The following is a 24,291-nucleotide window of genomic DNA, read 5'->3' on the forward strand; positions in this document are numbered from 1 at the left end:
CTAACTGAAGTAGCACTGAGCAGAAGCCCGGTCATACCAGGAAGTGGCTCGATGAAATTCATCTGCACGTCAGCAAAACACGTGGTTTTAGATTCTGGGTGACTACTCGCAGGGCTAGTTGGTGAACAACTAGCTAGTGAGCTAGCCAGCGGGGGGAAAGCTAGCGCTAGTCAGTCACAACAGCTTGTTAGCTCAGCTGTTAGCTCAACTGCTAACAGTGCCTTTATTCAAAAGATATATTTGTAGTGTAAACATCCACTCCCGCCTCAAGACTGTCTGCAAAACATTTGTCTTTTGTGGAGCGATTTATATTCTGACAGAGGAGGTTAAACGAAAGCTGACGGAGCTGCTAATATGCTACAATAGCTTCCTTCATTTTGGCATCATTAGCACCATCAAGACCACACATGCGTATAAACAGTAGCTGCCACACTCAGGCCTGTGAGGTGGTCTCTCCCGCCGCCGTCTTGCTCCAGGCTTCTTATCCGTTTAAATAGAAGTAAATGACTTTTGTGCAGCTTTTTGATATTCAAATGAAAGAAATGCCAAAACCAAGCAACACAGAATAATAACATTTCACAGGCGAGAAGTTGTTTTACGATAATTTACTGTTACGACTGTGTTGATTTTGATATTTTGCTTTCTTCTTTTAAGCATAAAGTTAAGTGACTGTCCTGATACTAAATTAAGCTAAGTTAACGTTATGTGGCAACTCTGCACAACCCTGCTGATATACTTTTTGTATGTTTTGCACCTAATGTGTGACTTAAAATGTAAATGAGCATTTATTTCCACAATTCTAAACAAAATGACATCATGGCAGCCATGTTCGTCTTAAATGTGATATTTTTGAAATATTACTGTTACTATCTATAAGAGATCTGTTATTTTGGTATGGAAACCTGCACTTTTATTTTAACCAAGTGTCCTGTGTCATAAATACATGTCATACATAGATTGAAAAATCAGGTGAAAATCCTGCGACTTGTAATCAGAATTGTGGATGAACCTCCTGCCTCTATAGACTTACATGCGTCAGGAGGCGCGGCCTCCTCAGACCAATATGGCGGCTGTGTTGGTGAACAGCAGCGACTGATGTCACATGTGCATCATCGATATGCATCAGGAGAATTTGTTATTTACCAACGTAAACGGAAAAGTTTGTCAATCCCTCCATCATCGCATCTCCATTGGAACTAATTGATTTTAATTTCACATTTTTCAATTCTGGTGTGAGCACATCTTGATTGTCTTGATTGACAGGCTGCTTGTCAGTCCTTGCATTGTTAAATCCCTCATCTCGTCTTCTGCCTCTGAACCATCTCTTCCCTCATTCCCTTCATCTTCTCTCTCTCCTTCCATCCTTCGCTGCCCGTCTGACAATCCTGCATTTCAAAGTTAGAAAAGAAAGTCAAAGAGAGAGAATGGCTGCTTTTTAAATTGCTGGGCTTTGCCGGAGATGCAGCAGAAGTGAAAGGGCAGCTTGGACTGAGGGGGAAGTTGAGTCACTGCAGAGACAGACAGAGGCAGTAAAACTCATTATACATTTCTTCTTGACTTTCCTTCACTTACTAACGAGGCTCAGGCCTCTGTTTGTTGTGTGTTCTGCTGTGGACTCTTCACTGGCTGATATCTGGTCAGTTCTTCATAAAAGAGAGAGATTTAGCTCATGTATTGCTTTACAAATGTGTGCATGAATAATTTAGTTCAGGTTCTGCCTTTTCTCCTTCTTCCTCCAATCACCCAGAACTGGATCATGCAACTAATCACACGATCTTTGTCCTCTTCACTGTTCCCGCTGCTTCTCTCTCTGTTTCCACTGTAAAAATATTTGCATTTTTTGCAGTGTTGTAGCTGACATCTCCAGGATCTGATGACCCTGATGGAGACTGTTCAGAGTTGTCTGCTCAGATCAATAATTTATTGAATAAAACGCAAGAAAAATAAGTGTTTTGGTGTGAATATTAAAAGGAAAAATGTGAAAGGCGTCGCTTGTAGTGACAAAATAGTGATGACAAGAGTTAGCCGGAGATAATAGTCGAGCACTTATTAGCTCAAGATATTTTCTTCATGAATTGGTGAAGGCAAAAATTGAGCCATATGTGAGTGAATATTGGGCTCAAACATTTGAAACAGGCAGAAGCATGAGTCCAGATGAAGGGCTGGTGGTGCTGTGGGTCTGCTGGGTGTGTAAACAGACAATGGTTTGCCAGCATGACAGCTTTATAAGGTGAAAATGTTAAAAGTTGTGTTTACGGATCCGCTTTTATTTTCTAACACAGGAATTTTCGGAGCTGTTCTTGTTTGGAATTCTGCTCGTTTCTCTCGATCCACCTCGAGCTGCAAACTGCTGGTGGTATATTTGGGTATGTTGGTGTATTTGACTTGCACATTCAGGTCTGATCCGGGTGTCGCTGCGCTGCCAGATAATCACACGGAGCTTCGTAGGGTCTGTTGCAGACTCTCACCTCCAGCTGCTGCAGCTCTAGCCATGCAGATAGTTTTGGTTTTATTTGTCAGGTTTTGAGATATCTCTCTCTGAGACTTGATGACCCCACGGACAGATACCACCAGAGAAAAGTCAGAAGATGTGTTTTATGTGCAATTTGGGTGAACTGCCCCTTTTTTAAAAACAAAGAAAGCAGTTAGCAGGAGCAGTGTGCCAGAGCTCAGTGAGTGTGAGAGCGACGGAGGGAAACTGTGATGTGTCCAGGTCTGCTGCTGAGCCAAAGGAGTCAGCCGCCAAAACCAGGTTTTATTTTAATAGAGACAGCAGGGGAGGTGAGAGGAAACAGTCCCACAACATATACACACAAGCCCCCCCCCTCGGTGACTTGTTCTCTCACTTTCTCATACTTTTCCCCTCTGCTTCATCCCTTCGGTCCTCGCCGCGAGCTTGAAATGAATCCTTGCTGCACTCCTCTTCCTCCTGGTTGGCTCGGCTGACTCCGCTGTGTGTGTTCATGCCCCAGTAAAGAGTGGCGCTCCGTCGCTGGAGCTCATATTTGTATCGCTGTCTTTCCTGCCACTTGGCTAACCAATCGTGCTGTTTGTTTTCCTTTCCAGTCCATCATGGAGCAGTTCAACCCCTGCTTGCGGAACTTCATAGCCATGGGAAAAAGCTATGAGAAGGCGCTCACCAGTGAGTACACCACACATTTCCTGTTTTCTTTCTGTCTTCGTCCGTCTTTCATTCTTATTGTCTGTCCAGTAGTCCAGGCAGAGGGCCAACTGACCCGACACTTGGCGCCGCTTTTATATCCTCTTAATTTAACTCAAGAAGTGACGTGGTGCGACCACGGCACAGATATTCAGTAGTTTCTCGTGCTGTTGACGTCCTCTCCAGAATCCTTAAACTTGATGTCCTTTCAGGCTTTGAACTAAAAAGAGCTTGTTGCTCTGTCTCACAAGTGAGAGCAGTAATGTCCTCCTGCAGAGACAGTCATTGAATGTCGTGTGTCCAAATGTGTTCACTGAATTCTCAAATGTCAAAGATTTGCTTGTCAGAGATGACACTCTGGGGTCGATGTCCATGCTCGCACATCCTCGTCCCTCCGACATCGGTTCATTGATCCTAAATGTCCGCCTCTACTGTACGTCATTGCTTTTCGTGGCTTGCGCAGATGTGTTTGCATGGTCGTGTGTGTGTGTGTGTGTGTGTGTGTGTGAAAAAGATGGCGAGATCGAGGTGTGCATGCAGCAGTGGCTCAAGGTTAAAGACAAGCATTGGAAATGTCTTGAGGGAGCTAAGTGGAGCATAAGCCAATGGGAAGTGGAACAGGAGCAGTTGTGAGAATAATGGTGCCCCCCCACGGGGCCAAAGAAACGAGAACAGCCTGAGCCGGTATCCAGGACAAGATGGGGTAAAAAGTTAAAAACAGGAGGAGATAGAGGAAAAGATGAAGGAAGAAATACACGCAGAAACAGACTAAAATGAAATATGTCACTTAAGAATGTGTCTACTGTCCGGCAGCTTATCAGTGTTTCATGGACTTTGATTAAAGTCACGCAGTCAGTGTTGATTAAGACTTTTCATACTTCCGGATTAGGCTGGAAGCGCTCTTAGCATGGCCCTGTACATGTCAGATAAGACGAGCCTGCAAGAACGTCGAGCTCATTTATTGATAAGAAAACCTCTTCTCCGCTCAGCTCCTTCGCGTCACTCTGCACAGAGGAGGTTATCGGGATCGTATCATAATATTCAGAGCGGTGCGGCTGTGCTTGGTATGCTGTGTACACAGTGTTGAGCAGGGCTCTCCTTCATGTGCATAGAGGGGAAATGCAGGGAAGACTCAGTAGCCCACAAGACCAATAAAGGAGGCCTCACTCCAGTCTGATAGATAAGGCTAAAAATAGCCCTGCGACTCCCTGAGTGGGGATTACACTTCATCAATGCCAGGCAGCGGCACAGAGCAGGCTGTAGAGTAGAGCAGTGCAGTGCAGAGCTGGGCTGGGCACCCAGCAAGCTTCTATTGTCACTGGAAAAATGCCAGTAAAGCCTCTGTTTTTTTTTTTTGTTTTTTTTTAAGTAGAACTGGGGCGGCAGGTTCGCATCTCTGGGGATTGTGAAAACCTGCACGGTGGAGGAAGCTGGCTTGGTCTCTTCTGTTTGCTCGAGTCTAAAAGCATGATTAGTTGGATGTGGGTAGTGTGGTTTTGGATGTGGTGCTTAGCTGGATTTCAGTCTTTATTAAAATGTTTGTGGCGGTTAGTTAGTGCAGCACTGTGGCAGACAGGCTGTGAGGCTGGGAGAGGCTGCATGTGTGAAGGAAGAGAGCCGGTAAGCACTGATGTGGTAGTTTGAGGGTCAGGAGACATCAAGTCTGGTTAAAACCAGGTTTCCTTTGGTGCAGAGCGAGCTCTAGATTACATGAAACAGTTGTTTCAGCTGAATTTAAAGGCTTTTATTTCAATTAGGGGTACAAATAATGATTATTTTCTGATAATCTGCCTACTCTTTCTTCAACTAGTCAATTGATAATTTTGTTTATATATTGCCAATCACGATGCCCAAAGTGTTTTCTTTTAAAAATTTTGCTGCTTGTTTGCTTTTCTGTTTTGGGCTTAAGATATTCAATTAAAAATAGTCTAAAATAGAGAAAACATGAAATCCTCACATTTGAGAAGTTGGAACCAAGATAAACGATTTAAATGATTAGCTGATTATCAGTATTGTTTTCTAAAATTATAGATTAATCGTTTGAGCACTGATTTCAGTTGCATGCAGATCCTAACTACACTAACTACACACCATATATAGTCACTGAAATGCTGTGGGCCAGTTAAAAGCATCTGCAAATCATCAGATCAGTGCTTACTGAGATGCTGTGGATACCTGGTTCAGTGGGAAGGAAGGTGGAGTGCATATCACCAGCTGATTTACACTTCCTCCCTGTTTGTGTTTACACTGATGCTCTCCGCTCTGTATTGGCTTTATATCAATGTTCTAATCCTCTCCACAGGCAGACCCTCTCTCTCCCCTTCTTCTCATGCCTTCCTCACTCTGTCGCTTTTCAGCTGACAGACAAGCGAACCATCCCCTCGAGCTAAACCTGCCTCACCTGGCTCTCCTCCCTGCTGGGATTTCTCCAGGGGTCGATTAAATTAGCCGTGCCCCAGCCGCCTTAGCCTCACCTCCACCCCCTTGCTCTCTTACATCCCACCCAGGCTTGACTCAAGCGAGGTTTAGGAAAAGGCTTGTCTATCTGTCGTAGTTTACCGGGGAGATTTCCTGTGTTTCATCTCAGTTCACGGTTTTGATGAAGGAGTAAGAAGTTATTTCAGAGGTCATCTCGAAATGTGTGTTCAGTATGTTTGCAGCCAGACGGCGTCTTCATTTTCAGAACAGTAACTTCACTCCGCGTCTCTGGACCCTCGTCAGGAAAACAACTGAACTCAGAATAGATTCACTCTGCATTGTTTTCCATGTGGGGATAGAAATACTTGTCATCTTGTCCTCTCTTGGGGATTCTGCATGAGTGTCCTCTGGCAGTTCAAAGCGCTAGCACCCATCAACGCGAGGGCCCTGTAATAAACCCAGCCCTCATCCATCCATATGTATCTCCTGACTGGACATGTGTCCTCCGTCATCATGGCTGTCAGTCCTTGTGTGGCTAACCCCTGACCTGCTTTAATCCACCGTCACTGCTGCTTGAGGCCATTTTGTCCCGTCGTTGAGGCCTGAGTCACCGCTTTGTCTCAGCCAGTGTCCCTGGCCCGTGTGGCAGTGCACCGCGAAGAGTAGTGGCTGACATACAGTATTAGACTTGCAGATTGCTTTGAGATCATTGCTGTGGAAAGTTTTTTTGCTGGCATACGTTCAAGTAGAGAGTTGTGAAGAAGGTGTTGTTAAGAATTTTAAAGATTCAGTTCATCCAAATTACAAAAAAAACTATTTTTTCTAGCCATGCAGATGCTGAAACGTCTTTTAAAGAAAATGTTTTTAGCATCAAAGCTCAGATCGCCTCCAGTACGATTGCTTGGGTTGGTTTTGCATTTTATTGAATCCACATCCTTTCGTATCACAGCTGTTGATCAGCTTCAAATATTGATCCGATTTATATGAAAGATTTGCTGAGAGATGTAAGAGAAGAAGAGTCATTGCTCTGTTGGTCTTGTTGTCACCTCCTGATGGTAGAGAAGCGTTCAGACAGACAGCAGACTGACATGAGAATGATTGCAGCTGTGCTAACTTTCCACAGCTGTAAAACTCTGCAGCTGCACAGAGTTGCGGCATCTGATAACTCCTGGATCTTACTTCGTTGTCTCGCTGTGCCCCCACCAGCGCAGACTCTTGTTTTAATGTTTTGAACGCCTGCTTGCAGAGAGCACTTTTGCTGAGTGCAGGCACCGTCTTACAGAAAGCATATTAACCAGTCAATGGCCTTCAGGGAAGTTACTCGCAGGTTTAACGTTAGCTGAGAAGCCAAGAATCCAAAATGAAGCCGGCTACCAAAACCCAAGTTTTAAGTGGCCAGATACAGTTCTGGGCACGTAAGAAAATGTTTTTCTGTAATTTGGGTAAATTAGTCCTTTAAAAAGGTTTGCTCCACAGTAGGTTGTGCTGAAGACAGAGTTTCCTTTCCTTTCCTCGAGATTAGTCTCTGTAGCTTTATCTCTGTTTCCTGCAGTTGCCTCCATAGAGCTCTTTCTTTTCCTGCCTGGTCTCCATTTCCGCCTGTCGCTCTTTATTTCCCATGCCCAACCTTACCTCTTTGGGGAGGGGCTGTAGGGGAGGGTTGCAGAGCTGAAGAAGACAGCATTTCAACTCCGCACCCTTGATCTGATGCCCAATGCTTCCATGTTTCCAGGTGTCACATATGCTGCAAAGGGCTACTTCGACGCTCTGGTGCGGATGGGCGAGATGGCCAGCGAAAGTCAAGGCTCTAAGGATCTTGGTGAGTCCTCGTAGTGGCTGTAGCGCCCCTGGTGGGGTGGAGGGGGGTTGCACAAGCAGATGTTGAATGGGATGGCTCTTGCTGGAGAGCAGAAGCAGCTGATGACCAACCTGAATCTGGACTTAAGCACACATGTGGCCATTTTTCTAGTGCTGAGTAAATTCTAGAAACGGAGCATAGCCTGTGTCTTTTTAATGCCTTATCACCCATAATTCATAAAATCAAACACATCCTAATTTGAAAGAATTAATTCTGTACTTTTGTCTCAGCATGCCCATTTGGTTTATCTCTTGTTTCCCTCACATTCAGGAAAGATAAAGGCTCTCCAGTTGTTTTTATGCATCACTGCTGTGAGCAAATAAATTTGCCTGGAATTTGATATTCACAAAAGCTCACATGGCAAGCTGGATTTTCTCTTCATAATAAGCCCTCAATATATTTACAGTGCCAGTGAAAAATCTTGACAACTCTCCTGTTTGACTGCTGCATCCAGCAGGATGTGAGGGACCGTTTTCCCAGCTGCTCAGTGTGTTGGATCAGCTCTGGTTCTGCTCATTATAGACTTGCCTTTAGTGATAATTTGCATAGGCGAGAACTGAAGGCTCATTTCTAGCAGATGCTCAGGTAGGGACATCCAGGTGAAGTAAGACAGGCCTGTGTATGATTGTTGCGCTCTGTGCAAAGTTTGTGCCATAGTTGTAGAGCCAGTCACATGGCGGGGAGTGTGACGGGTCTGCGTTAGCCCCGCATCACTGCTTCCTCTTCGTTCCTTTACCCCGAGACTTAAGATCGCAGGCGTGGACTGAAACAGTATAGGAGAGGAAGGATGGAGGGAGAGATGGTAAAAGGAGGGTAAAACAAGGATATCGGAGGCGAGTGAGGAGGATATAAAAGCAGTGTTCATTATTCATGGCGAGACCTTTTCGGATGCTTCCTCGCTCTTCTCCTGGAGCGTCATCATTTCATTTTTCCTCCCTGTGTTTCTTTGAATAAATAATCAGCTGGGCTTGTGTGCCCACTCTTTTGAATTAGTGAAAAGCTCATTACTGTCCCTCCATTCAGCGTCAACCCCATAATTCGTACAGCGATCTCATTCCAGCCACTTTAAGGACGCTGAGCTCAGATGTTCATCTACTTCCTGCAATAATCCTGCAGCTTTAACGAACGTACGAGCCTGTGATCCATCTTAAACATTAAACTATTAAAAACCACCTCAGACTGTCAATAAAAGCTCTTTGTAAACAAAGACCGTTGTTTTCTCCTAAAAATGTTGGACGTTAAAAAGTAAACACTACTTTGTGTTCTGCAGATGTTTACAACTCAAAAACATCTGTCATACATATTGAACTCATAAAGAACATAAACTACAGTGTGCACACACTGTATAATTATGTAGTGCATAGATTAGGTTTTGGAAAACAGTCAGTGTGCAAGATTTTTGTGCCTAATGATGGCAATTTTAAAAATGTTTTCCAGAAAAGTTTGACTTGGTGTGCAAACTCCTGAACAGGATATCCCATCATCCATCTCTGCATCCCCATTTCCATTAGCTTGGTTGCTTTGCTTTTGTGCTTTTCATGTTGTCTGTCTTAAATAACTGTGCTTTTGTAGTCTTCTGTCTGCATGCGTGTTGGGATTGCCTGTTTTGTGTTCCTTTTGGTTTTCTTTTTCTGGCAGCCTAACCATGACTCAGCAGCCCTTTTAACTCAGCAGAACCTCCCTCCGCCTCCAGTGAAATGACAGACTAGGCTGAGCAGAATGGATTGATGCCGTCTCCACGTATCAGCAGGGCTCAGAGCAGCTGAGGTCTGTGCAGACTGAAGGGGGAATTGCTCTGATGACACTTATTGCTTTTTGGATGTTTTTAGCATATCCCATTTCTTGTGTTGAGCCTCACGGCTTCAGTAAATTATCTGAGAAAATGCAAATTTCCTGACAAAATGCAAACAGAGTGAAAAATGTAGTTTAAGGAGGATTGCTAAACCGCAACTTCAGGTTGGATTTGATGTCAGTCTGTAGCACTGTAATAAGTCATGTACATAAAAGCTCTGTGACATCAATCCAGGGATTTTTATTTGGTTAGGGTCATGTGATAGCGGGAATTCCAACACATCCGTCCACATACAGTAACTCTTGAATCTGAAGCTGTTTCCTGTTTTCCTTTTGAAAGGCAGGAATAATAAAAATAATAGTAAATGGAGAAATATGAACAAGACATCTGAGAAAACACTCGCTGGTTAGAATACTTTGGTAGGCCTGATCAGACATAATTCATCCATTTTCCTCGTTAGGCAGATTCCTTGTTGTAAAGCAATCAGCCTCTTGTAGCCTGTTGCTATGTGATAATGGGAGGAAGTGGTGGTTTGCTAAAAGTTGGGGTCGTATTCACAAATATTCTGAGAATTTAGTCTCTACTGTTACACTAGTACTGTTTTATGTAATGAACGTCTCTGTGGAGTAAATTGGAAGCCAAGTGGCCTACAGAATGTTGGGGAACACGGGCCTACCTGCTCACTTACCTTTTCACATGCTGATAGGTGTTATATTTATTTAGCATGATGCTAATTGCAGTTCTTCATCTATTTCATAGGCAGGTTAATGGTGGAAAGATGTTTCAGATTGCTGGCGTTGTAGCGTGGGAGATGTGAACACATCTCTAATGAGATCAACCACAAACATTATCCCCGCACCATCTAATCTATAGCGTTTCATTACCTCGCTGTCATTCAGCGTTTGGAGAGTGTTTCTGTTACCTCTTCGTCTTTCCACCATTTCTTCCTGATCCTCTTCAGGACCAAGATGCTTTGTGAATAACTTATCTTAACCAGGATCTAGTCTTAACTGGAAGGAAAGCTCTTAATGAAATGTCATAATTCAAAGACTTTTCTTAGAATTTTGTCACTAGTAGCAACACTTTGTAGTAGGAAGCTTTCTGAATATGACCGCAGGATTTCTGTCTGTTTAGCTCTGGAAGAGGCAGAGAGGAAACACTGAGTGTTGTTGTTTTAGCGAACAGTAAAGAAAAGAAATTCTCAAGCTCTGCTAGCTTATTAATTAGAAGATAAGAAGGATTGTGTGTTTGGTTTTGTGTGTGTGTGTGTGTGTGTGTGTGTGTGTGTGTGTGTGTGTGTGTGTGTGTGTGTGTGTGTGTGTCTGTGTGTGTGTCTGTGTGTGTGTCTGTGTGTGTGTGTGTGTGTGTGTGTGTGTGTGTGTGTGTGTGTGTGAGGCTGTACAGCCGGCACGTGTTTCTAACTGTGACCAGAGCTAAGACCACAGAGCCACAGATACGGGAGTGTGTATTTGTGTGTTTGTCAGGGATAATCACTCACCCGGGGCTTTACCTCGCACTTCATAATTGATGAAGATTTGTGAAATTGGCCAAGTTATAATTCTGCATTTAATTGGGTTTTGTTGAGGGGGAAATGTCTGGGCGACAGAGCTGAATTAAAAGGGATGGACTTTAAACTGCTTGAACTCTCTGAGGTGGCAGAGCCTTTTTGCCAGAATTCACTCTGACGGTATTTGGTGAAACAATGTAATTAACCAGAGCATTAAGATGAACAGCGGCTAATGGCATTAGCACGTGGACGGAGGATGTGGAATGCACGTGACAGGGCCAAACAAGGAGTTGGCTTTGAGAAATTGAGCCTGATGGAGAAAGTGGAGAACATCATGTGTGTGGAGTGGAGAAGCGCTGGACTGTTGTTAAATGAACTCACTTCATTAGCATCACATCCGGACTTAATGGGTGACATCCCTTCAGTTAAAAACTGGCCAGAAAAACAAGCAATTAATTCTATTGAAGTTGTTTCAGCAGGAAAGTTTAATGCATTAAAGAAAACTTCATGATATGTGTCACCAGAAGACCTTTGTTATACAATATCTGACATGAAGTTGGGGTCATGAATTTAATTTGGAAGGCTGGGATGACGAATGTTCATTCGGCCTTTTGGACTGACCGGTAGATCGATACTCTGGAGATTGTAACTGTGCAGTTTTTCTTGCAGTAACATAGTGAGCATAGCTGTGGAGGCATGTAAGGTGCCTTCCTGAGTGAAGCGTACAAACAGGTAGGTCAACCTGCTGTAGCCTCCAGGTTTAATGAGCCCGAGGAGCCACGTGGTTCAGGGTTTCATTGCTTCAGATTCCGATTATCCTTACATGTTCTTGGTTTTTACTGAATCCTGTTTTAGATTCTTGTGTGTAGAAACAAAAATATGCAGAAATCAGAACCCAGCACACGTTTCAGTAGATTTCAAGGTGCTATAGATGTTGATTTGTCATAAGTCATGAGGCATATTGTGTTTAATTCTTGGTGAAGTCCAATAGATAAAGATCACCGTCAGCATAGAGACGCTTGTTGAAGGTGCTGAAGCTAATGTGGATGTTTGAAGATGGTCCCTGATGAAAAGCATCAATGATCAGATGCACAGTTTGAAGTGTGCAGATGCTTTTTCTAGTATTACAAAAATGATTGTTGTCCAAAATGCAAATTAAATACACAGAAATATTCCATGTCATGAACCAGTTGAGTGTTCGCTGGTTCACACTTGTTTCACATCAGTTTGATGTCCTCTCTTTAGGTAAATACAAGTTGGTTGACGTATGGATGGAGGACGTATAGATGAAAGCTCAACAGTTCAAACCAAACTTCATCCCTGATGATGTCAAATGAGAGCAATCACAATGACAAATGACACAAATTTAGTTTTTTTTTGGGTAATTCAAATCCAATTAATATGATACCCAACCACAGAGTTTTAACTATCAGCAACAGAAAAGAAGTAATTTCATGCAGATGTTTGTCGCTGCAGTCTGGAAAAGCTTCTGGTGTGTGATAGCAGCTGGTTTTCACTGGAACACTCTGACAGTCCGGGTGTCACTTTGGAAACTACAGCAGAGGCAGGGGAACAGTTTAATGGTAGACCTCAGCTGCCATCACACACGCATACTTACAGATACATATACTGTACAAACACACACACACACAACAGTGCACACTGACATGCCAGAGCAGGTGGTGCTCAAACTGAGTAATCAGGACAAAGAAAGCCTGTTACATGATAATTATCCACTTTTGTTCCCAAAATAAACTGACTCACGTCTCCTCTTGGGGACACTTGTTTATGAAGAGGGGTGTTGTTTATCACTTAGTACAGCTAATACAACACAGCCCCGACAGCTCGGCACAGGAAGAGGAAATGATGCCTCGCTTTCATTCAGTTTTTCTTAATTTACACGATGCTGTCAGAGTTTGAACCGCTGCTCTGCTGCATGACTCCCTGTGTGCAGAGAGGAGACACTCCACGACTGCAGTGTGGAGTGCCATCCCACTCATCCTCTCCTCTTTCACTATAGCGCTCTCTGTGTCTGCGAACGCCCCCGCATTGATGTGTGGGAGCTCAGGCAGCCCTGGGAGAACACGCCGACTCTGCACACGTTTCTAAAAATAGATGAAACGAAACGCCTCGACCGGAGCCGCTTCGAAGGAGGAGGAGAGACGGAGTGCGGCGCTCGATCCGCAGCCCAAAAATGGCTTGTCGGTGATGTCAGTACGGTGAAAACGCCGTCGTCTTTCTTCCGTATACTAAATATGGACATGGTAGTGAGAAAAAAAAGGAAGCTCCTGCAGTTCCGCTTCTCCTCTCTGACCATGTAAGGTCCTGCCATTCAGATGCAAATGCAGGGAGAGGTGGTACTCACTCAGGTCTGCGCTCTGGCACGCAAACCTGGAAGAAGCACAGGCACAATGAAAAACCTCATTTCTGGCTTGGCTTTATGTAATCTGTGGACGTGATGGATTTCATATCAGTAGATTTTAGAGCTGGACCTCCATTTTATGTGACTCATACACACACATCCACTATCTCCACCTGACACATCCTCAGGCCTTCCAGCTGTTGCTTTTCATTCCACATCTCAGAACGAAAGCAGGACAATCACAGTCAGACAGTGCAGCATGTAGCAGAGGACAGTTTCTCAGAAATGAGATTTATATTGTAGATGCTTGTAGATTAAGATTTTGGATTAAACATTTACCAGGAAAGCCTGACTAATATTTTTCAAGAGTGTCCTGGACCAGATAGGCAGCAATAATCGTGATTTATGGGCTAACAACATAAAATGGACAACATAAAATATGTCAGAATTCAACAATAAAATGGACAATCATTTGGAAGATTACATCCCTAGAACAACCTAAAACACCACCTTAAAGACAAAGAAACCTCATGCACCTCCCCGTGGTGACCGTGTCTACTCCTCGTTCACCTTTACATCTAGATCCAGACATGCATTAGATCCCACCACTGCTGAAGCTCATCCTTTTTGGCTAGATTTTAAGGCATCAATTTAAACTGAATCTTTTTCTCTTGGCCTCTGGAAATAGGGAGTGAAGAGCAAAATAGGGCAGAAGAGCAAATTAGCTACTGGTTATTTCCAAAAAGTAATTAAAAAAAAAAGTTTCAGTTTTTCTTACAAACCAGCTTTTCATTACTTATCTGATCATCTCCCGTTTTTCTAAATAAATGCTGATAAATTCCCATTTTCTTTATTATAAAAGCCGAAACTCACGCCGTAACTGCAGCTACCTCCCAGCCAAATATTTCCTTCTAGGTGTGACCATGAGCCATTTCTGGCTGTAATAAAAATGTCCCTCCATCTCTCTCCTCGTCATTCTCTCATATATTCCCATCGCCAAGTGCCGCACATGCTTCAGCATAACATCCATCCCATTAAAACAATTTAAGGTTAACGCACATGGTCAAATTTGAGGTCCAAGAAACAATTACCCTTTGGTTAATTAATTCATGCTGAACACGATTTAGAAGAGTGTCTTGGCCTTCAAGGCATATTCCACCTCCACCTCATCATCCATACTGTTACGGAAGGCTTTCACAAATGGGAACAAGGCTCAGATACAAGCAGTGATATCACAGACTCGATTAGGCAGCAGCAGGGGAGAATTTAATTCTGGTGGGTCAAAAATACAAAATCTCCTTCCTGTGGTTCAATATTCATCAGTGGGTTTTACTGTGTAATTTTCTCCTCATTTGTCCCTGGAATAATTATACTTTGTCTGAGAGTGAAGTGGTTTAAAACGCCGCTCGCGCCGCACGGCTGAATGGCAGCAGCAGGAATATGAGCGCTTGCTCCTGGAAGCAGAGGTAAAGAAAACAGATGAAAGATGAAAGCAATAATAAGACTCATAAATAAGGAGAGCGAGGCGGCATCCTGAGCGACACTCTGACACTGTGCGCTCGCATTGCTGAACCTCTGAGCATCTCTCAGCGAAATTCTTCCACAACATTCGCTATAGTTTTCCCTCCGACCGTGTCTGTCTTGAAATCTCACGCTGCTCACTTTGAGGAAAAACTCGTGACCTTGCTGCGACCCTTGTTTTTCTGAGCCGGCACAGGCTGAATTTCCCCCGAGCTTCAACCCCCAATCTGAATTCAGCCAGCGTTCGCTCTGCATAGCGAGAAACTGCAGCGAGAGCGTTCTTTCAAAGTGTTTTCTTTTCCTTTTACCCCCGCCTTGTCATCTCACCGTCTCACAATGAAATCGTTCTCCCACTCCCACACACATTATCCTACAGGGAACGCTTCTTTCTTGTGTCCCACCCTAAAAAGACAGATTGTGGCGTTTTGAATCATCAGTTGATGACAAGTCTGTGAATGCACACAGACCTGAGGGATATTGCTGGAGTTCGGTCTTAATTGAGTTATGTAACGCTGAGTGATTGGCGATGTGCTGTCACAGCACTGGATGATCGAGCCTTTTTAGTGGGGATGTTCTTTTCATGTCCACGTTCGAGTTTCAACTCAAGACAAGACAGATGGCGAAACGACAAACAGGCACCTTTTTCCTCTGCTGGCTGAGGATTTGTTTTTGCCTTAAGGCTGCAGTAATGAGGTAACTGCAGACACCTCTGGACCAACCAGAGGAGCCAATCCGACGGGCATTTGGGTATCTAGAAGGGCAGTTTGGCTGATAGCAAGGACCCAAAGTGCTGAAGGGAGATTTGAGCCAACCAGATAAACTACAGGGGCTGTTGCTCTAATCAAGGGCTTACTTGGGCCACTGAAAGGTGCAATTGCACCACCCAGAGGGTTACTTGGGCCAACAGTAGGTGCCTGAAGTGTTAGAGAGGCAAGTTGACCTGAGGGGCAGTTGAACACACCTGAGGAGTCAAGAAATGGGGCTGCTAAAGCCAAAGAGGGGCAGCTGAGCCACCCAGAGAGGTTCTTGGGGCAATCGTAGGGGCGTAGGGGTTGTAAACTGTTGGCAGTTGGGTTAAGGTGCTGGTGGGGCACTTGGGCGGAGTGGGGGCTCACTGTAGTGTGACATCAGAGTCCCGCTATAGCACAGACATATCATGCTTAAATAAGAGGCATTTTGACACTCACTCCTCCTGCTGTGCACATTCGTTTTGGGCCTTTTTTCCCAACCTGTCATGTATTTTAATTTCCATCTGGGGTCAGCTTACTATTTAATTACCAAAACCCAAGCGACCAATCTCAGATGGACGTGCAGCTATCCTTCGTCTGTCTGCGCGCCTTCAGAACAGCTCCACTGTACCGATTTGGCTCTGCCTCACTGTTTCTGCCCTTTAGGAAGTCCTTGTCCTCGAGTTACCTCGGGATGTAAGAGAGAGGAGGAAGAGAGGAAGAGACACATAATGAAGGCAGAGACACAGAGGAAGGAGGAAGGCGAGACAGAGAGCGATGTGTTCTCGGCTCATTAGCAGCCTTCAGGCAGCCTCTGGTCAAATCAAAACCTCGCTGCCAACCGAGCGCACAGACCCGAGTACCTGCACTTTGATCAGCCCCACCCGCCATTCATTACTACATCCAGCACCACCTGTCCTCCGCTTTTCTTCCGCCCCTGTTTCATGTTTCTGTCTGGGGTGTCACATTCATCAGCACTTTCAAACAAGCTGTCTTGTCAACAGTAAGCTGCACGCCTTGAGTGGCAGTGAAGGTACAAAAAGAGATCAGGGAAAGATTGTGCAGTGTTTGATTGAGCAAATGTAACCGTGTGTTAATGCGGCTTTAACGTGTCAGACTCCATGAAATGTCCTTGAGGCGTCGCATTGTCCTTGATGTGGGGTTTCAGCCAAATGGTGACTTAATGATGCTGATAATAATGTGAAGAACGCGCTCTGATCTGAGGCACTGCGGAGTTGAACATGCTGCCAAACCTCCGAACGTACATAGTGATGTAGACGACGAGCAGGAAAAATTAGCTCGTGAAACAGCTTTTTGCTCCTTCGGGATTCCCAGTTTATAAAGTTAAAGACAGAACATGGAACCACTTGTCAGCTCCGTGTAAGCTTAGCCAAGTTTAAAGTGAATCCTCGCACACGTTCATCTGCGGCCCCTTTTGAAACAACGCCTCTGTATTTGATGAAGGGATGCTGTATGTTTGTAAGCAGCCCTTCGTACAGCCTAATTAAACCATGTTGGCCTTTTGTGACTCAGTGTGCTCTCTCCAGAGACGAACAGCGACAGGGATGGACCAGGTGATGGATCGCTTCAAGAAAACAGTTAATAAAATCGTTGCTTGCTGTTTTCTCACTGTGGGACCCAATTAAGAGGCCAGAAATGAGGAGTTAGAGGAAATGCCAGGGATCATATTGACCAGCTGAGGTCCACATGCGTTTGGTGAAAGACAAAAAGCTATCAGATTTTAGCCCTCCACCCCTCCCTCCATTCTCTCCATCCCACGCTTCCAGCTTGTCTCAGATTATCAGTCTCCATTTTGCACCCCATCTGCCACCCTGTAATGATTATGTATAGCAAGTCATTCCTATCGATCTTCTGTAGCCAGATTCCTTTTTAAAACGATTCATTTTTCTTTTCTATACACTGCAGAAGTAAAGATGTCAAGCAGCCCAGTTATGACATGACACGCGAGGATTCATACGATTATTGTAATTAATAAATAGGAACATGACAGCATGGTTAGTTTAAACACTTGAGCCTCTGCATTACTGCCAGGACACTGCAGGATTACAGATTATTTTCTCTCACACTGGACTGCAGATGCACCAAATGTTGATAAATTGGTCATGTAACTGCAACAAAACTTGCCATTGCGAAGTCACTCCCTAGTTAAGCAGTTGCTTAAAATGTAAATTACATTTGCAGTCGTGGAAACGTGTGCATGTGTCCTTGTGTGTGCGTACATGGATGCAGCCCGTGTTTAGAGAAATTAAATACCCAGAAGAGCACAACAATGAGGGTGTCAATCATGCGGCTTTCAGGAGGACAAATCTCCCTGCAGCACCTTGTACTGCCTCCACTGCAGCTTTCTGGGGATTAGAGTTGCTTGTGTTTGCTTTCAGGCTCCCATAATACAGTCCCTGCAGAGATGCACACTACATAAAACACCTTCCTCCGTATGGCCATTAACTCTGGTTCGCTCTCTCTCTCACCCTCTGTTGTGCCCAGGAGTCACATGGAAAGTAGCCGGGGTAATAAACCCAGATGTGAGCGCTGCCCTTGGGTTAGCCACACTGAGTGATGGGCCTGTTCTCGCCCTGCAGTCACAGCTGCTCAACACACACATACTGCACACACGTATACACTAACTGCTTGCCGTTTGACAGGGTGTTCAGAGGATTGTGAGCTGCAGGTTTTTTTTTCCAGAATGAACTTTACCCCAGTTTGATTCCCTGGGGGTTGAGCCATAATTCTCCAGTTTAATTCTGTGAGCTGTATTTTGGAAGCTGTTTTTAGGTGCGTTCCTAATTTCTCTCCACGTGTGTTGCAAACCTCTGAATCTTCGACTTAACACTGGATCTTGAGAGTATTAGACAAACAATAACATGCCTTTTTTTTTTTTTTTTGCTAAATTGGGTCGGATGTTTTGCTAGTTGCCAGCTGAAACGGTCATGCACTCAATGAAAATCCTGCCTTTGGTTTCCCTTCGTAGCCGCTGGCGTGAAATGGCAAGAGGCCCAGTGAATGTCAGACTAGCAGAAAGTCCAGCTTGCAGTTTCAGGGATTCTTCACTATCGAATTGCCAGTCTTTCATAGACAGAAGCAGCATTTGTGTATTCTTTCATTGATCCGGGCCCGTGCACGCTGGGTGTGGACTGCAGTGTGCGTTACCCACCTCTAAGCCTCAGTTGTTGTGATCTGCTCTGATTATCAGTAAGCAGCTTAGTTCTGGCCGGTAGAAGTCCAGTATTTCACAATGCAAGGTGGAGAGGTTTTTGGATTAGATGGCTGCAACGAAACAAGAACATCCAGAAATTTGGGGATCTTCCAGGTGGTGACAAAGTCATGTATTCAGGACACTCAGACACCTGTTGGCTGGTTGCAGCAGTTCCTCTTATAGAATGATGGATTTTAAAGGATAATTCTGCTTCGTAGCAACTTGAATGTGATCTTTGTAGTTTTGGCCAGTGTGCTGCAGGCTGACTGCTGAAATCTGGGAACTCTGCAACATCGGCAACACCGCTATGTGCACAGAAGTTACCTTCTTGAATATTGTTCTCAGATCTGATAGAAATCATGGCTTGATCACTAGAATTATCCTTGAAAAATGTATGTTTTTATGGCAGCAGCTGGCAGTAGCGTGACCTCTGATTGACCATCTGCTTTACTGAAGCACGAAGTGAAGAGACACTGAAGCTCTCGCACTGCTGCTGTGCAGCTCAACACTAACCTGCCGGAGGAGAACAAGGGACAACACAATAGATGTGTTAATCTATAGATTAACACATCTATTATAAAAGCCAGAAATAATGACCAAGGCTCCATTTTATGGATGCAGGCATGATGTGATGTGAAGTGTAGTTAGTTTCATTCCCAGCTGAACGGCTTCATATTGGCAGAGCAGGAGTCCCTCTCTGTACTGTAACTGATCTGTAGAAACAGTGTAAGGTTATTACTGTGTGTGTGGGTTTGGTTTCAGAAGTAGGGGGACACAATGAAGGTTCAACCCCCCAAAAAACGAAATACTGTTTCTGACGTTTATATGCTGTTTTATCAACTTAACAAAATGCATTATGACATAGTTTCCATGATAATCCATGATAATGTTAGCCTTGCAGAAAAAAAATGTAACTCTACTTAAAATCACATTTCCACTCATCAGTTAGTTCATTGATAGTGTTGTGTTATGCAGGACTTTGAAAAGTCTGAATGTGTCTTCTTTCATGTTGTGTTTCCATATTTTATCAGTAGAAATTGTATTGTCACATTTAGAACATTGCACCAATCAAAATTTTAATGGTATTTGGATATAGTTTGTAAGTTTGTAAGAAATATTCAAAGATATTAAAAAAAAAAAAATAGCAGTAATGAATGAACATGAATGAAAGGCAGTTATGTAGAACAACCCCAGCACCCTGATAATCTTCCTGTAGGCTAATTTCCTATGACTTCCATCCTCTGTTCAGTGTGTTTTTATCGAGTGCAGTTTCCTGATACCCCTCAGGCTGAGATCAATGTGTGTGCTCGTGCATGTGTGTGTGATAGAGGTGCTCAAGTCCGGCCCAGTTGCAGTAGCCTGTCAATGGCCGGTGGCTGTTTATTAATGGATGGGATGGAGTGTGTGTTGGGCGCCCTCCAAGAATCAAAGGAGAGTTTGAAAGTACACGCCAGTGCATTTATCTGCCTCGCTGCTCCTAATACCCTGTCCTGCGGCAGTCTAAACACTTCGACAGTGTTATAGCTGTCAGTGCATTTTCAGATGGGTGGCTATAAAGTGGGATGGTGTGTTGGAGACGAGAGCATTGTATTAGACTCTTCTTTGTGTTGTGCATGCAGGGGTCAAAAACCGTTTTCTGCCCACTTTACCTCTATATGTATGTGTGACATCTGTTTCAGTCAAAAGCTGATGGACATTCAGGATGATCGCACACAACAGTGATGGAAGAAGTGTTCCAAATCTTGAACTTAAAATATATGAAAACTAAAAGAGCACTGATAGTGAAGAAGAGTAAGATTGCAATGATGGAAACTATAGGAAAGATGTAGGAAAAGAGGAAAGGGCAGAATGAAGCACACAAGGAAGGACGTTTTTTTTTTAAATACCAGTCTGGTAGTGAAGGAAAAAGCACTTTTTCCCACCTTAAACTTGATGTAGAAATACTGAAAGCAGCAGCACCAGTACCTCAGTAAATATCCACTCACATCCTTTCCACTTCTGCCCTCCACCTCCTGCTCCAACCTTTCCTAAACCCCTTCTTCTCCAACTGATTCTCCTCTGCATGACCACAGCACTTCCATTAAAGCCATTAATCCTGTTTAGACAGCCCCCCTCTCGCGGCGTCCCCTCTGACGGTCCACAGGTCCGCCGCCACCCACCCACACCTCGCCCAGCGCTCCTTCATGTCAGAGCCACATACATTATCTCATGTCAGAATTCATTACGCGGGAGGCAGATGAGCATCGTTGATGCATATTAGTGGGCTCATTTGTAATAAAGTGGCTCTCGGTGCATCGTGGTGCTGCTGCAGCTGTGGGATATTTTACTGTGGCCATTTTCAGGATCCAGATACTGTAGGTAGTGGAGCCTGGCTGATGTACTGATCAGTACTATGTCCTGATGCTATCTTACCACAGATACACAGTATCAGTATTGTCCCATACGTTGGTATAAGAAACTTCAGCACATGTAGTCTGTTTTTAGAAGAGGCATTGTTATGTATAATTGACCATTATTTTCTTAAATCAAATGTTTAAAATATAAGTCTCATTTGTGTTTTTTATGTAATTATAATAATGTATTAATTCCTTCATACAGTTATGATAATAGTATATTATATTACTTGTATTTACTCTGAAGTATCTCAGCACTGGAGCACGACTGATACTGGATTTTTTGAGAATATTTGATATTATTTATTATTATATATATTATTATATTTATTTCTATTGACAAATCGACCAGTTTGCCAGACATAAATGCAGTGTTTGGTAGTGCTCTCTGGTGGACAGTTTAAATAATGTTATACTGTTTCTAAATGATCTTAAAACGATTTTTTTTAGGTTTATTTACATAAAAACAAATCAAAGATGTCTGGTATTGCTGATGTGAATATTGGATGTTTGTGCTTTCAAATATCAGCACGACCCTAAAAATCCAGTATCTGTCTGGGCTGTCATTGATGGTTCAGCACTTCCTGTAGATGGTGTGTAAACCGTTGCAGGGCCTGATTAACTGCCTGTCTGAGTGTTTTTCTGTGTGAAAACCTGTCACGTGTCTCATTTTTCTTGGGGTAGTTTGATCTGTCACTGTCTCTCCAGGTCTCTATCCCTCTGTTCTTTGCTCAAACTAGATCTTTTTGTTCCTTTTTTTACAATGCATTGCATATTCAGAAGAGGCAGCATGTAGGTATCTTAAAACAACACGCACCTCCCTGGCTGCATGAATCATCCTTTACTTATCTTTTGTGTTTTTTCTTGATTTCTTTAGCGTTTGACTTCTTTCTGGGTTCTGCTTTTTGATGTTTTCCCCCTGTTCTGTTGTAATACAGCACATGTCTTAGTGCAAAGATTAAATACTGGTTTTCTAAAGATTTCCTTTCTTCATTCTGTTCCTGTGTGTTTATTAGCGGTAGTGTTGTAAGCTCTTGGTAAAATGGAAAACCCTCGGTTTCACTATTTAAAACATTCAGTAGATTTCTTGATTAACTCTTTTGATTTTTCATTCATTCTGTCTGTGCTGCATATTTCTGTACCGTTCTTTTGATTTCTGTCACCGTTCTGGGTTTCGTCCGCTTTGTCAGTATCATGACGGATGTTTCATCTTGTCCATCGCCTCCTCCTCCTCCCTCGACACCATACACCTGTCTCTCATCTGTTCTGTGTGGCTGCATGGTCTTTTTTTGCACGATGAATGTAGCTCTCGCAGACATCGGAAAGATTTAATATCGCTCTCTCTTTTCTCTCTCCCCCTCCCCTCCCTCTTTTTGTTTATTGTCTTTCTTTTCTTTGTCGTCTCTCTGCAGGGGAGGTGCTCTTTCAGATGGCTGAAGTGCACAGACAGATCCAGATCCAGCTTGAGGAGATGGTGAGCATGTGGTGATGGTGGTGGTGTTGCTAAAATCAGCACTTCTTAAGCCACGAGTTGGGAACCAAACAGATTGTGGGCCAGTTGGTTTGGAGTCTCCACATCACAATATATATTTTAATACGTAATACTCTGCAACACACACTCTCCACTGTGTTTGTAGCTTCTAGTGTTACTGAAGGCAGCAGCTTCACCTAAGTATGGTCTGTTTACTGATCCTCTGATATATTACAGCCATTACAGTTCAGTTCAGTTCCTAAAAAGGTCTTTATTTAAATCTTCCAACTGGCCAAATTTGGCAACATTAGCTGGAAACACTCAGTCAACCAAGAAGAAGTGAGGAGCAGTCCAGCTTTCATCTTCATGCAAAGTGATTTGTACAGTTTAAAATACCCATTATGTCATCTCATCCTTTGGGGTAATGGATGTCAAAGATCTAAGACGACGATGTTTTTTACACAACAGTACACATTACAATTTAGGCACTGATGCTTATCTTTTATCAGAGAGATTGAGAATGAATGCAATAATGACGTGAAGCGAAGTGTTTTCAAACTTTTATCACACAGTTCTCTTCACTGAGACCCAGAAACAGCTTTGTCTACATTTCTAAGGAATGAACTCAATGTTCCTCGCAATCTAAATTATGTGGAGCTCCTGCTTTTTCAGCAAGTATCCTGCTGATAGTAGTTCAAGAAAATGTTTTGTCTCCCAACATGGACGATAAGAGAAACAAAGATGGTGCGAGGCCACTAAGTTCTGCAGGTCTAGTACATGTCAGGAGTATTAAATATATCAAGTCTGCTGATATTTCACCACTGATTCTGAACTTTGCTCGCACATAGAAACAGAGAGAGAGAGGGACAGAAAGCGAGAGGCATACATGCTATACATGCACAGAGAGCAGATTCACTTAGGCATGCATTTACATACCAGACATCCCTCCCTAATCCTTTGGGTGTGACATTTCCGATGGCAACACAAATACATCCCTTCAAGTCGTTCTTGCACCACAACGCTGCAGCGTTACATTCCTTTTTGAAAAGAATCCACTGTGGTTGTGCATGAAAGTACTTGAGGTTTAGTTAATTTTGTGTTTGTTGCGTTGTTTTTGTTTTTGTGTGCGTCTCACAGCTGAAGTCTTTCCACAACGAGCTGCTCACAGAGCTGGAGAAGAAGGTCGAGCTGGATGCTCGCTACCTGAACGTGAGATTCCCTTCTTACACTTGCATACTGTTTCATGAGCCTGTGCACAGTCACAGAACTATCACCCAACTCTGCTGCTTTTAGCTCATTGTTTCAGTTTTACGGCACGTGTACGGTTTGGTTCAGCCTCAGCACTCACATCGTCTCAATTTATAGCAGCAGCAAGCAGCCGTTCTCAGCACACAGCCTCTGATAACCACATACAGCTTGCCCAGCACCTTACAGCAGACAGTTAAGAGACTGGCAGGTACAACGGGGGAAACATCAGTTTGTTGAGACCGAAACAGAGCTGAAAGGATGAATAGACAATTATTTTCTAACATGTTAGAGATGATACCTTTCATGAGGTGTTAGTGTGACAGAGCTGTGTGTCTGTCAGGTTGTTGTGGAGTCTTTCTGCCCTCTAGAGGCACAAACTTAATGTTTTAGCTTTAAGAATGCTGAAATGATTAAACAGCTGTGTGGTGAGCCTAAATGTGAATATGAACAAAATAATTGTTAACTTTGACCATGTGTTTTTTTTTTCTCTTATGTTCACTCTATTGTGTCTTAGATGCACCATGTACCTCACAATATTGACAGAAAACTCAGACAGAATGATTTTGAATGATGACTTGAACTGGGGCTGGACTTCAGTCTTCTATCATATGTTCATGTC

The 24,291-nt window shown here is 43.6% G+C and overlaps 1 protein-coding gene across 6 annotated transcripts in view; it reads left to right on the forward strand.

The window, feature by feature from the left end:
• The window catches only part of baiap2b (BAR/IMD domain containing adaptor protein 2b), a 68,680-nt gene that overhangs the window by 16,536 nt on the left and 27,853 nt on the right, over positions 1-24,291 (forward strand). For 3 of the 6 annotated variants that reach the window (XM_041962643.1, XM_041962648.1, XM_041962647.1), the window contains exons 2-5: positions 3,067-3,142; positions 7,311-7,397; positions 22,366-22,427; positions 23,562-23,633. In XM_041962643.1, coding sequence (XP_041818577.1) covers positions 3,067-3,142; positions 7,311-7,397; positions 22,366-22,427; positions 23,562-23,633 — 297 coding nt within the window. The remainder of the gene's footprint in view (positions 1-3,066; positions 3,143-7,310; positions 7,398-22,365; positions 22,428-23,561; positions 23,634-24,291) is intronic. The other 3 variants (XM_041962645.1, XM_041962646.1, XM_041962649.1) reach the window with 3 other exon arrangements.

This window comes from Chelmon rostratus, chromosome 21 (assembly GCF_017976325.1).
Source record: "Chelmon rostratus isolate fCheRos1 chromosome 21, fCheRos1.pri, whole genome shotgun sequence".
NCBI classification, from domain to species: domain Eukaryota; kingdom Metazoa; phylum Chordata; class Actinopteri; order Chaetodontiformes; family Chaetodontidae; genus Chelmon; species Chelmon rostratus.